The sequence below is a fragment of the Oncorhynchus kisutch genome, unplaced genomic scaffold (assembly GCF_002021735.2).
Source record: "Oncorhynchus kisutch isolate 150728-3 unplaced genomic scaffold, Okis_V2 scaffold1040, whole genome shotgun sequence".
Taxonomy (NCBI): domain Eukaryota; kingdom Metazoa; phylum Chordata; class Actinopteri; order Salmoniformes; family Salmonidae; genus Oncorhynchus; species Oncorhynchus kisutch.
In genome coordinates, this window is record NW_022262985.1 from 7,685 (window position 1) to 20,448 (window position 12,764).

Consider the following 12,764-nt stretch of genomic DNA (forward strand, 5'->3'; position numbering starts at 1 on the left):
TTACTCACTTACTTATGGCTCTGCCTACTCCTGATGACTTGTTTTTCAAATCGTATGAGCAAAAAATATTTAGCTTTATCTGGGATGCTAAACCAGACAAGAAACAGTGTGCATTTCTATATTTATACATTTGTATATTTTTATTTAAACTGGTAAGTTGTCTGAGAACACATACTCATTTACAGCAACAACCTGGGGAATAGTTACAGGGTAGAAGAGGGGGGATGAATGAGCCAATTATAAACCGGGGATGATTAGGTGGCCATGACGGTATGAAGGACAGATTGGGAATTTAGCCAGGACACTGTGGTTAACACCCCTACTCTTGCGATCAGTGCCATGGGATCTTTAGTGACCGCAGAGAGTCAGGACATCCCTTTAACGTCCCACCCAAAAGACGGCACCCTACGGCCTATGGTCATTGGGATATGTTTTAGACAAGAGGAAAGGGTGCCTCCTACTGACCCTCCAACATCACTTCCAGAAGCATCTGTTCTCCCATCCAGGGACTTACCAGGACCAACTCTGCTTAGCTTCAGAAGCAAACCAGCAGTGGGATGATGGGTGATATGCAGGACTAGCTGGCTATATAATGAATATAATTGGGTGTTGTGAGATTATTATATATAAAGCACTAAACATCTCTAGAATCTTCACTTATTCAAAAGTTTCACTTGAACCCTAAATGGTTCTCAAGTAAACTAAGAAAAGCTAATCCACTGTTTAAATAACTTTATCTGTGTACAGATTTCAATGTCTCATTTTTGATTGACTGCAAATGATATCTTTTTCAAAGTCTCTACATTTTCAACAATTTCATCCCCCTGAAAAGATAGAAATATTATGGCTGAATATAAATGTGCTGGGTGATGAAAGACCTGTATTTATGGGAAACAAGTTAGAAAAAGGGTATTTTATATTTAAATATTGTAAATTGGAATGGTTGACTTGTCTTTCATGGAGTTATCAGAATTATTTGGAAAGGTCTACTCAGTACTAGATTATACCCATTGATTACAGCATTACCCCAAAAATGGAGGCAGGTAGCAGCAGGAGGAGGTAGGGAAGCTGTCTGTCTGCCCAATATAAATTATCAGAACTTGCAGAGGAATACAAATTGCATACCAGTTTCATTTGAGGACCCGGATGTTGTGTCATTTAGACTGCAAAATAGTTGGGAAGCGATATTTGATTTACCGATTCCATGGGACAGGGTTTATGAGTTAATTCAAGACTTGTGCTTTTCAGCTCATGCAGATTTAGTTGAGAATACAGAATCAATTGACCATTTATTTGAGTATTTCCCTCAAGTAGCTTCTCAGGAATGGTTGAAAATGCAAAACATTGATCTAAAATTGACACTAAATACCCTTCTAGAGATCTGGAGAGCAAGTCAAATATTATAATACTATTATAGTTTCTCAACCTGTAGTCTATTCAATAGAAATTGTATGTTAATCACAGCATAGTTGAAATATGCTGCGTAGTGTCTGGCCAGCAGAGACAGGTGGGATGGGCTAAGGGAAGCTGAGGTTTGGGATGTGGAATTGGAGATAAGGGGGAGTGGAGTTGCTGGGCAAAGGATTAATTCCAAATACATTTGAATGACACTGAGGGGCTTTGTTGATACAGTTGAGGCTGATGCCATGCAGGTGTTTGTACAAATGCATACACTCATTCAAATGCTCATAGATGGACATGGTTCCATACACCGTTGGCCTTGCTGTTATATTGGCCTGTATGTTTCTCGTTCATTGGTGGTGCATGGGGCAGGGAATGGAATTCAATGTATTTCTCAGGGTGGAATCTGATGCTTGAGGGGCAGCTCTTGGATGGCTGTATCGGTCAGGTCCCCATTTGACAGTGGGAGATCTGTCGACGTGCCGTTGACCCTTTGTGTCTCTGGCTAAGAGGCTGTTAGATGACTAATGTGATGTGGTTGGGCAGCTTCCCTGTAAGTATGTTTATTACCAGATGAAATAGTCAAACTGAATCTACACAGAAAGGGAACATTTGGTTCATGAGCCAACCACTTAACGAGCAAGGTTTGTAGAGTCTACACATTGTATTAAAATGTTTACCTATCCAGGCCTGCTTTGTGACCAGATTAGCTGTTGATGCATACGAATTAGGACCAGTAAGAGAGAATAAAGGACACATGTTCAGTAATATTGGTGTGACATTTATTAATGTACAAGAGGCAACTAGTATCGTCTTCCTGCCGCTTCGTTTAATTCAGCCACAGTTCAGAAATTGTTTAAGAAATGCTTCAGCACAATGTACACGGGTTGGAGGAAAACAGCACGACCTGATGAAGATATCCCAGAAGCCTTGTACATCTTCAGGTTCCCCAGGAAGATATCCTGCAAGACAAAATCGTCAGCAGGGTAGCCTAGTGGTTAGAGAGTTGGACTAGTAACCGAAAGGTTGCAAGTACAAATCATGAGCTGACAATGTACAAATATTTCGTTCTGCCCCTGAACAGGCAGTCAACCCACTGTTCCTAGGCCATCATTGAAATTAAGAATTTGTTCTTAACTGCCATGCTAAATAAAGGTAAAATACAACACGAATTCTAGTTCCCAGTCATGTGCACCTATACAAAACTCACATTCAGTCACAGGTGTAAGCCACATCCAAGTACTTATAGGTTCCGACACAGGGGTCACCGAACACAGAGTTGGATACCTTGACGATACACTGGCGCTTTCCATCACACCTGTGTGTCAACAGGTAGAGGTTAACACCACAGCCAATGACTTCCTACAGCTAAATGCACACTGAAGGTTTCAGTACCTTTCTGCCATTTTGCTGGTGGTGGATTGGCTGAGGCAGTTGGTGTTTTTGAGTTGTTGATGTGGGCGCCCAATGGAACACACATCGTGTTGACGACGACCATAGTTGGCACGCTGAATACGGATCTCACCTCGATCTGAGGAAGAGAAAGGACAAACCTTGGTGTTGGTGTGGGCTAGTGACTAATATACACGGCACCACATGATTAAACTGTACGGTAGTGTTGACCAGCTTACCACATAGTAGTTGAGAATCAGAGCCTTCACATATGATGCTGCTTACTGCAAAGACAACACAGGAGTTACACCACTGGCCAGACAAATTAAGACATACATTAGCCTGGTGAAGTGTTAGTGATGCGCACTGACAGGGAATGTTGATTTCAGGTGCATTTTTCTAAAAGTCATTATAAACTCGTTAGCATGAACCAAAGTACAAAAAGTTAGGCGCGTCATCTTCCACCGTTACCTTTTAGTTTCACTTCCTTATGAGCAGTTCTCGAAATGCTAACATTTTAAGCAAACTGGCTGGCTAGACCTAAACTGTTGAAAAAATAAAGTCGACCCCGCTACACCCAATCTGTGCAGTTTGTGCCATCTGTCAGATTGGCTATAAACCCTGCAAAACTGTAGGAGTTGCGCTAGCTAGTTACCGTTCACTGAAACATGGTAAACCAGATTAAGTGCACAAGCATCATATAAGCTTGACACTTGCCTTCCATGTTCTTGCTGGCTAATTGAGCTAGATATGTCAATTTAACAAGGAACAGCAGCAGCATATGAGACAAGTCAAAAAAGTTACTGCAAAAAGGGTCAATGCAGATAGTCATTCAGCAGTTAAGGCTTGGGGGAAGTAGAAGCCTTTCAGGGTCCTGTTGGTTCCAGACTTGGTGCAGCCGTACCATTTGTTATGGAGTAGCAGAGACCAGTATAACTTGGGGGGTGCGAGTCTTTGACAATGTAGAGCCTGCCGACACAGGTGGTGTCGAAATCCTGATGCAGGGAGCGCGGCCTCTGATGTACTGGGCCGTACGCGATACCCTCTGTAGCACCTTGTGGTCAGATGCCATACCTAGTGGTGATGCAGCCAGTCAAAAAGCTCTCAATGGTGTAGAATTCAGAATCGGAGGGCTGACACCAATCCTTTTAGCCTCCTGGCAGGGAAGGGCTCAGCCCTCCATTTCCTGTAGTCCACTACCAGTTCCTTCGGCATCTTGGCACCACACTGCCAGGTCTCTGACCTCCCTATAGGCTACTCAAACTAAACAAGTTGCATATCCACAGCTTGCTAGGGTTAGTTAGCAGTTGAGGGTGGTTTACACTTGGAGAAACAAAAGTTAACAAGCTGGTACCATAGGGGAACCAACCCATTATATTCCTTTTCTAGCAATCAGCTGAGCTTACTTTTTTACAAGATTAAAAGTGGGTAGGAGAATTAAACAATGTCCCAACATGACACAGTCATACCAACACTAAATATTAAATACTAAATACTAAATACTATTAAATACTAAATACTAAATATTATTAGCACACATTCAGAGACTGACTTGTTTCTTGCTGTTGGACACAGGAGTATTTGGTGTCCAGGTACTTATAAGTCCCGACACAGGAGTCTCCAAAAACGAAATTGGATGCAGGGACAATACACTCGCTCTTCCCACCGCATCTGTGTGTTTCAAAGACATGTTGAGGTCATGAGTTCATACAGGTAAACACAACAGGTTCCAGCACATTTCTGCCATCTTGCTGGTGGTTGTTTACACTACAGCCAAGGAGTTACAGGTTCTAGTACCTTTCTGCCATCTTGCTGGTGGAGGATTGGCTGAGGCAGTTGGTGTCGGTGAGTTGGTTATCAGGGCGCCCAATAGAACAAACATCGTGTTGACGACGACCGTAGTTCGCACGCTTGATATGGATCTTACCTCCATCTGAGGGAGATGGAGAACAGTGAGGCACGAAGGAGAGCCAAGTATGGGTCTCTATGGTGTGGGCTAGTGACGCTAATCTACAGTATAAACGATCATAGGTGGTCGGTGAGTATACTGTTCAGCAGTGTGGACTAGCTTACCACATTGCAGTAAAGCATCAGAGCCTTCACACGTGATGCTGATTGCTGCCAGGACAAATAAACAGGAATTACACACCACTCACATTAGCTTGGTTAAGTAGTATCATCATTATTACATACAGTACCTCCATCTGTTAGTGTGCAGCAAGCTGTAGCCAGCACTGAAACAACATCACACAGCTAGTTCAGCAACATTCAACATCATATGCACTTGGACCATGAAGCTACAACTCAGCATTGGTCTCTATACGCAAGTTCAGCATTTGGTCTCATATTCCATGCTTTGAATAACTTTTTGCCTAAAAGGAACTGAATGTCCCTCAAATCATATTACATGTACTTCTTTTCACTCACAAATACAAACATTGTCATATATATTTAAATTCTAATCTGCATCAGATACAGATTTTGTATACTCACATGTGACCACCGTCAGTCTCAAAATGCACATGATGCCAGGTACAGGAGTGGTACTAACAGAGAAAATGCAACTGATGATAACAAGATCCAATACACCTGGTATTTATGTTATGTGACATGTCTTAATTTACCCAGGTGTATCTATTTGTCTCCAGGTGCACCTCATTGCAATTAGGGGCCTGCGTTTGGTGGTCAAAACCTGGCTATTGAGTCAGTCTCATGGAGTTAGATAGAGGACTCTAGATGGATGAAATCCATGTTGGCATGAACATTGCCACTGAGGGCTTCCAACAAAGTAGCCATCTAGGTGGAGCTTCTCAAATCAAATCAAATTTTATTTGTCACATAAACATGGTTAGCAGATGTTAATGCGAGTGTAGCGAAATGCTTGTGCTTCTAGTTCCGACAATGCAGTAATAACCAACAAGTAATCTAACTAACAACTCCAAAACTACTGTCTTATACACAGTGTAAGGGGATAAAGAATATGTACATAAGGATATATGAATGAGTGATGGTACAGAGCAGCATAGGCAAGATACAGTAGATGGTATCGAGTACAGTATATACATATGAGGTGAGTATGTAAACAAAGTGGCATAGTTAAAGTGGCTAGTGATACATGTATTACATAAGGATACAGTCGATGATATAGAGTACAGTATATGCGTATGCATATGAGATGAATAATGTAGGGTAAGTAACATTATATAAGGTAGCATTGTTTAAAGTGGCTAGTGATATATTTACATCATTTCCCATCAATTCCCATTATTAAAGTGGCTGGAGTTGTGTTGGCAGCAGCCACTCAATGTTAGTGGTGGCTGTTTAACAGTCTGATGGCCTTGAGACAGTCTGATGGCCTGATGGCCTTGAGATAGAAGCTGTTTTTCAGTCTCTCGTTCCCAGCTTTGATGCACCTGTACTGACCTCGCCTTCTGGATGATAGCGGGGTGAACAGGCAGTGGTGGTTGATGTCCTTGATGATCTTTATGGCCTTCCTGTAACATCGGGTGGTGTAGGTGTCCTGGAGGGCAGGTAGTTTGCCCCCGGTGATGCGTTGTGCAGACCGTTCGTTAAGGAAGAATCACACGGGCCACTTTCAGTCGCAAAACCTTTGAGCATTGCAGATATACATTTCATGAATAGAGACAACGTATTTCCTTAATAATCTCCATGTCGGGGAGACATATTTGTTGAATATAGCATATTTTTATCTGAACCTTCCAAAAGGTTGCATCCTGCCTAACGCTCCCCATTATTCAATCCGGGTTATCAGGAGGGATCATCCAATTAATTATACACTTGAGCAAACACTGCATAACTGTAGGTAGCATTAAATTGCCAACTTTGGGTTCATACAGTACCTTTTCAAACAAAACACTCTGTGATGGTGTACAGCCTTTAAGTTTGTTTACCAACTCATAGAAATTATAGAAGACAATGGACTACTTTAATAAAATGAATATTGCCTCTATTGTCTCTAATGTAATTACATTTGTTATTTGATTTGAATGGAGCTGCCCTTGCGCTCACGTACGCCATAATGGGACACATATAAAGATGATATACTGTGACTATCATTCTCTATGGTCCAATCCCTACGATGTGTTGTTCTGGTGGCTGAGTGTGTGTCCTCTTCCTCTCAACTGCCCATTCTCAGGGCTGCTGAACAGGTGCCTTGCCCGTCAAAGTTGCAGCCCTTTGGGTGTTGCACTTATCAGGCTTCACTGCCATGGACCAGAAAGGCTGGTCCTAGTCATTTTGTGCATTTATATGTTCCCAGTTGCCACTCCTGTGAAGGGAGACCGCTGCGCTTGAAGGCAGTTCGGTGACCACAGAACCCCAGTACAGGTACTCTATTGTAAACATTATTAAAGTGAACCGTGTTGAATGACCATGTACATATGGCAGCAGTCTCTATGGTACAGGGTAGAGTACCAGGTGGTGTCAACCCAGTACCCTGCTTTTAATAGTGACTAAGTTTGGGCTGGGTTATGGGAGGAGGCCGGCTAGAGGAGACGATTTTAACGTCCGATGGACTGGAGTAAGAAACTTCTATCTCCAGTTTCTCAGTCTCTAGGTCACAGCTTTGATGCTCCTGTACTATCACCTCCTTCTGGATGGTAGCGGGGTGAACAGGCCATGGCTCGAGTGGCTGAGGTCCTTGATGATCTTCTTGGCCTATCTGTGACACCGAGCGCTGTAGGTGTCCTGGAGGGCAGGCAGTGTGCTCCCGGTGATGCGTTGGGCTGACCGCACCACCATTTGGGGAGCCCTTTGGTTGCAATTGCCGTACTAGGCATTGACACAGCCCTACAGGATCCTCTCAATGGTGCACCTGTAGAAGTTCATGAGGGCCTTACAGGACAAGCCAAATTTCTTCAGCCTCCTGAGGTTGAGTAGGTGCTGTTGCGCCTTCATCACATTTTCTCTACGAATGGATCATTTCAGGTTGATTGTGATGTGCACGCCGAGTAACTTGAAGCTTTTCGTTCTCTCCAGTGCGACCCTGTAGAAGTGGATGGGGACTAGCTCTCTCTGCTGTCTACCGTAATCAACAATCATCTCCATTGTTTTGTTGACATTGAGGGAGAGGTTATTTTCCCGGCACCATTCCGTCAGGGTCCTCACATCCTCCCTGTATGCCGTCTTGTCATTGTTGGAAATCAGGCCTACCACTGCTGTCAGCAAACTTGATGATTGAGTTGCCACTCAGTCATGGGTGAACAGGGAGTACAGGAGGAGGTTGAGCACACACCCTTGTTGTTCCACAGTCTTGAGGATCAGCGTGGTGAAGGTGTTGTTGCCTACCTTCACACCCGAGGTCGGCCCGTCTGCCCAGCTGCAAAGAGCGGGGTTGAGACCAATTGTCCAAGCTTGGTGATGTGGTATGATTCTGCTATTTCCTTTACATTTGATCCGGAACTCCCAACAGAAGCTAGCCAGCTAACTAGCTAGTAGTCAGCTTGCCACTGCTAGTTGTCATCAGCTACCTTTAGCAAGGACATATCTCGCCAGTCTGCACAGAGCTGCACAGAGCACAGAGCACAGAGCAAATCGGGCTTATTTTTCTCCATATCTCTGGATTCCTACCTCAAGCTCTGAACCTTTTCACCTAGGTCATCGCAGCTAGCTAGCTGCTATCCGATTGGCTTCTCCTGGCTAACGTCTCTGTCCCAAAGCAACCACCAATTAGCCTGGAGCTAGCCTATGCTAGGCCCATCTCCCAGCTAGCTGAAGAGGTCAATCAGCCACTCCTTAAGCTACAATACCTATTTTGCCAATTGGCCTGGACCCCTGTAATTGCCGATATGGAGCCCTGCTGATCCATCACGACTGGACAACTGACGTAATCCACCCGAGGGGGTTTCAACTGGCTCCCCCGTCATGAAGTCCCCTGAATGCCCATCTGCTAGCCTAAAAGGCCTAAAAATCCTTGTTTAACCAATCACCTCCCCTTCATGTACACTGATTGAAGTGGATTTTACAAGGGACATCAATAAGGGATCAAAGCTTCCACCTGGATATTCATTTTTTTTTACCCTGACATTGCTCATTCTGATATTTCTTAATTCCTTTATTAACATTTTGGGGATTTGTGTTTATTGTTTTGTATTGTTAGGTATTACTGCACTTTAACTAAAGCTTGTAACATGCGCATTTTGCTGCACCTGCAATAACATGTGCAAAATATCTGTAGTCAGCAGTCTGATGGATTGTAGAAAGAAACGGTCTCTAAGCCAGTTGGAATCAGATTGCATACACCAATATGGACTGCCCGACGATAAGGGAGAGAAGAGTTTGTGGTTGATTTTTGTGGGGTCCTTGATAATGATGCGTGCCTTCCTCAGGCAGATGTCCTGGATGGGTGAGGGCACTGTCCCAGTGATGTACTGTGCCATCTTCACAACGTGCAGGAGTGCCTTGCAGTTGTGGACGGAGATATTGCCAGAACAGGCCATGATGCATCCGCTCAGGACGATCTCAATGGTGCAGTAGTAGTATTTAGAGAGGAGGCAGCGTGCCAAATTTTTTCAGCCACCTAGTAGAGACGCTGAGAAACTTAAAACTTGTGACTCTCTCTACTGGTTGTCATGACACCACCATGCCAGTTCACACACCTGCTCCATACAGGTTGACTCGTCGTTGTTGGTTATCAGGCCTACTGGTTATCAGGCCTACAACCGCGATGTTGTGCAAAGCCACGCAGTCATGGGTGAACATGGACTGAGGACACACCCCTGGGGGTCACCTGTGTTGAGTCAGTGTCTCCTTAATTAACTTCTTATGGTATAGGGGACAGTTGCGTCCCACTTGGGCAAAAAACTGTGAAAATGCAGTGCGGCAATTTTTTTTAAATGATATAAAAATCGAACTTTCATTAAATCACACATGTAACATACATACTAGCATATTTCAATCTTGCAGGCGCTACACAAAACGCAGAAATAAAATATAAAACATGCATTACATTTGACGAGCTTCTTTTGTTGGCACTCCAATATGTCCCATAAACATCACAATTGGTCCTTTTGTTCGATTAATTCCGTCCATATATATCCAAATGTCCATTTATTTGACGCGTTTGATCCAGAAAACAACAGCTTCCAAAAAATGCAATGTCACTACAAAATATTTCAAAAGTTGCCTATAAACTTTGCCAAAATATTTCAAACTACTTTTGTAATACAAGTTTAGGTATTTTTAAACGTTAATAATCAATCAATTGTAGACTGGTCTATCTGTGTTCAATACCTGAAGATAACAAACCCTGCTACTTTTCACGTCTTGCTCAACTCTCAACAGTGTTACGCAGGTCCCAAATGGCCTACTTCTTCATTGCACAAATGAATAACCTCAACCAAATTCCAAAGACTGGTGATATCCAGTGGAAGTGGTAGGAACTGAAAACAGGTTCCTAAGAATAAAATAATAATCTGAACGGTTAGTCCTTGGGGTTTTGCCTGCTACATAAGTTCTGTTATACTCACAGACAAGATTCAAACCGTTTTAAAAACTTCAGAGTGTTTTCTATCCAAATCTACTAATACTATGCATATCTTATATTCCTGGCATGAATAGCAGGAAGTTGAAATTGGGCACGCTATTTATCCAAATGCTGCCCCCTTAATCTACCCATTCTGCCCAATTTTTTAAATGTTTAAAATGTTTAAAATGTTTAAAATGTTTTACAGTGAAAACACAACATATATTTATGTTAGATCACCACCAAATCCAAAAAAACACACAGCCATTTTTCCCAGCCAAAGATAGAGTCACAAAAGCAGAATTAGAGATCAAATTAATCACTAACCTTTGATAATCTTCATCAGATGACACTCATATGACATCATGTTACACAATACATTTATGTTTTGTTCGATAATATGCATATTTATATCCACAAATCTCAGTTTACATTGACGCCATGTTCAGAAATGCCTCCAAAATATCTGGAGTAATTACAGAGAGCTATGCCAGATAACAGAAATACTCATCATAAACTTTGACGAAAGATACATGTTTTACATATAATTAAAGATACACTGGTTCTTAACGCAACCGCTGTATCAGAATTTATTTAAACGTTACGAAAAAGCATACCATGCAATAATCTAAAACGGCGCTAAGACGTAAATATATTTCTCCGCCATGTTGAAGTCAAGAGAAATACGAAATTACATCATAAATTTATTTTATTTATTTTACCTTTATTTAACCAGGTAGGCAAGTTGAGAACAAGTTCTCATTTACAATTGCGACCTGGCCAAGATAAAGCAAAGCAGTTCGACAGATAAAACGACACAGAGTTACACATGGAGTAAAAACAAACATACAGTCAATAATGCAGTATAAACAAGTCTATATACAATGTGAGCAAATGAGGTGAGAAGGGAGGTAAAGGCAAAAAAGGCCATGATGGCAAAGTAAATACAATATAGCAAGTAAAATACTGGAATGGTAGTTTTGCAATGGAAGAATGTGCAAAGTAGAAATAAAAAAATAATGGGGTGCAAAGGAGCAAAATAAATAAATAAATAAAAATTAAATACAGTTGGGAAAGAGGTAGTTGTTTGGGCTAAATTATAGGTGGGCTATGTACAGGTGCAGTAATCTGTGAGCTGCTCTGACAGTTGGTGCTTAAAGCTAGTGAGGGAGATAAGTGTTTCCAGTTTCAGAGATTTTTGTAGTTCGTTCCAGTCATTGGCAGCAGAGAACTGGAAGGAGAGGCGGCCAAAGAAAGAATTGGTTTTGGGGGTGACTAGAGAGATATACCTGCTGGAGCGTGTGCTACAGGTGGGAGATGCTATGGTGACCAGCGAGCTGAGATAAGGGGGGACTTTACCTAGCAGGGTCTTGTAGATGACATGGAGCCAGTGGGTTTGGCGACGAGTATGAAGCGAGGGCCAGCCAACGAGAGCGTACAGGTCGCAATGGTGGGTAATATATGGGGCTTTGGTGATAAAACGGATTGCACTGTGATAGACTGCATCCAATTTGTTGAGTAGGGTATTGGAGGCTATTTTGTAAATGACATCGCCAAAGTCGAGGATTGGTAGGATGGTCAGTTTTACAAGGGTATGTTTGGCAGCATGAGTGAAGGATGCTTTGTTGCGAAATAGGAAGCCAATTCTAGATTTAACTTTGGATTGGAGATGTTTGATATGGGTCTGGAAGGAGAGTTTACAGTCTAACCAGACACCTAAGTATTTGTAGTTGTCCACGTATTCTAAGTCAGAGCCGTCCAGAGTAGTGATGTTGGACAGGCGGGTAGGTGCAGGTAGCGATCGGTTGAAGAGCATGCATTTAGTTTTACTTGTATTTAAGAGCAATTGGAGGCCACGGAAGGAGAGTTGTATGGCATTGAAGCTTGCCTGGAGGGTTGTTAACACAGTGTCCAAAGAAGGGCCGGAAGTATACAGAATGGTGTCGTCTGCGTAGAGGTGGATCAGGGACTCACCAGCAGCAAGAGCGACCTCATTGATGTATACAGAGAAGAGAGTCGGTCCAAGAATTGAACCCTGTGGCACCCCCATAGAGACTGCCAGAGGTCCGGACAGCAGACCCTCCGATTTGACACACTGAACTCTATCAGAGAAGTAGTTGGTGAACCAGGCGAGGCAATCATTTGAGAAACCAAGGCTGTCGAGTCTGCCGATGAGGATATGGTGATTGACAGAGTCGAAAGCCTTGGCCAGATCAATGAATACGGCTGCACAGTAATGTTTCTTATCGATGGCGGTTAAGATATCGTTTAGGACCTTGAGCGTGGCTGAGGTGCACCCATGACCAGCTCTGAAACCAGATTGCATAGCAGAGAAGGTATGGTGAGATTCGAAATGGTCGGTAATCTGTTTGTTGACTTGGCTTTCGAAGACCTTAGAAAGGCACGGTAGGATAGATATAGGTCTGTAGCAGTTTGGGTCAAGAATGTCCCCCCCTTTGAAGAGGGGGATGACCGCAGCTGCTTTCCA

The 12,764-nt window shown here is 42.9% G+C and overlaps 1 protein-coding gene across 3 annotated transcripts; it reads right to left on the reverse strand.

Annotated features, from left to right (window-relative positions):
- Positions 1 to 2,161: 2,161 nt before the first annotated feature.
- LOC116364220 (L-rhamnose-binding lectin CSL3-like) lies at positions 2,162 to 5,415 on the reverse strand. Of its 3 annotated transcripts, none has more exons than XM_031817466.1 (9): positions 5,287 to 5,415; positions 4,992 to 5,027; positions 4,867 to 4,911; positions 4,591 to 4,726; positions 4,346 to 4,464; positions 3,033 to 3,077; positions 2,797 to 2,932; positions 2,612 to 2,719; positions 2,162 to 2,392 (listed from the first exon to the last, which is right to left on the reverse strand). In XM_031817466.1, exons 1-8 carry the CDS (start codon positions 5,315 to 5,317, stop codon positions 2,614 to 2,616), a joined length of 654 nt encoding a protein of 217 aa, XP_031673326.1. In that variant the 5' UTR covers positions 5,318 to 5,415; the 3' UTR covers positions 2,162 to 2,392; positions 2,612 to 2,613. The 3 variants fall into 3 exon arrangements, with proteins under 3 accessions (XP_031673326.1, XP_031673323.1, XP_031673327.1); XM_031817463.1 differs by having other exon boundaries at positions 2,162 to 2,363; positions 5,287 to 5,414; XM_031817467.1 differs by lacking the exon at positions 4,992 to 5,027 and having other exon boundaries at positions 2,162 to 2,363; positions 5,287 to 5,377.
- Positions 5,416 to 12,764: the final 7,349 nt, after the last annotated feature.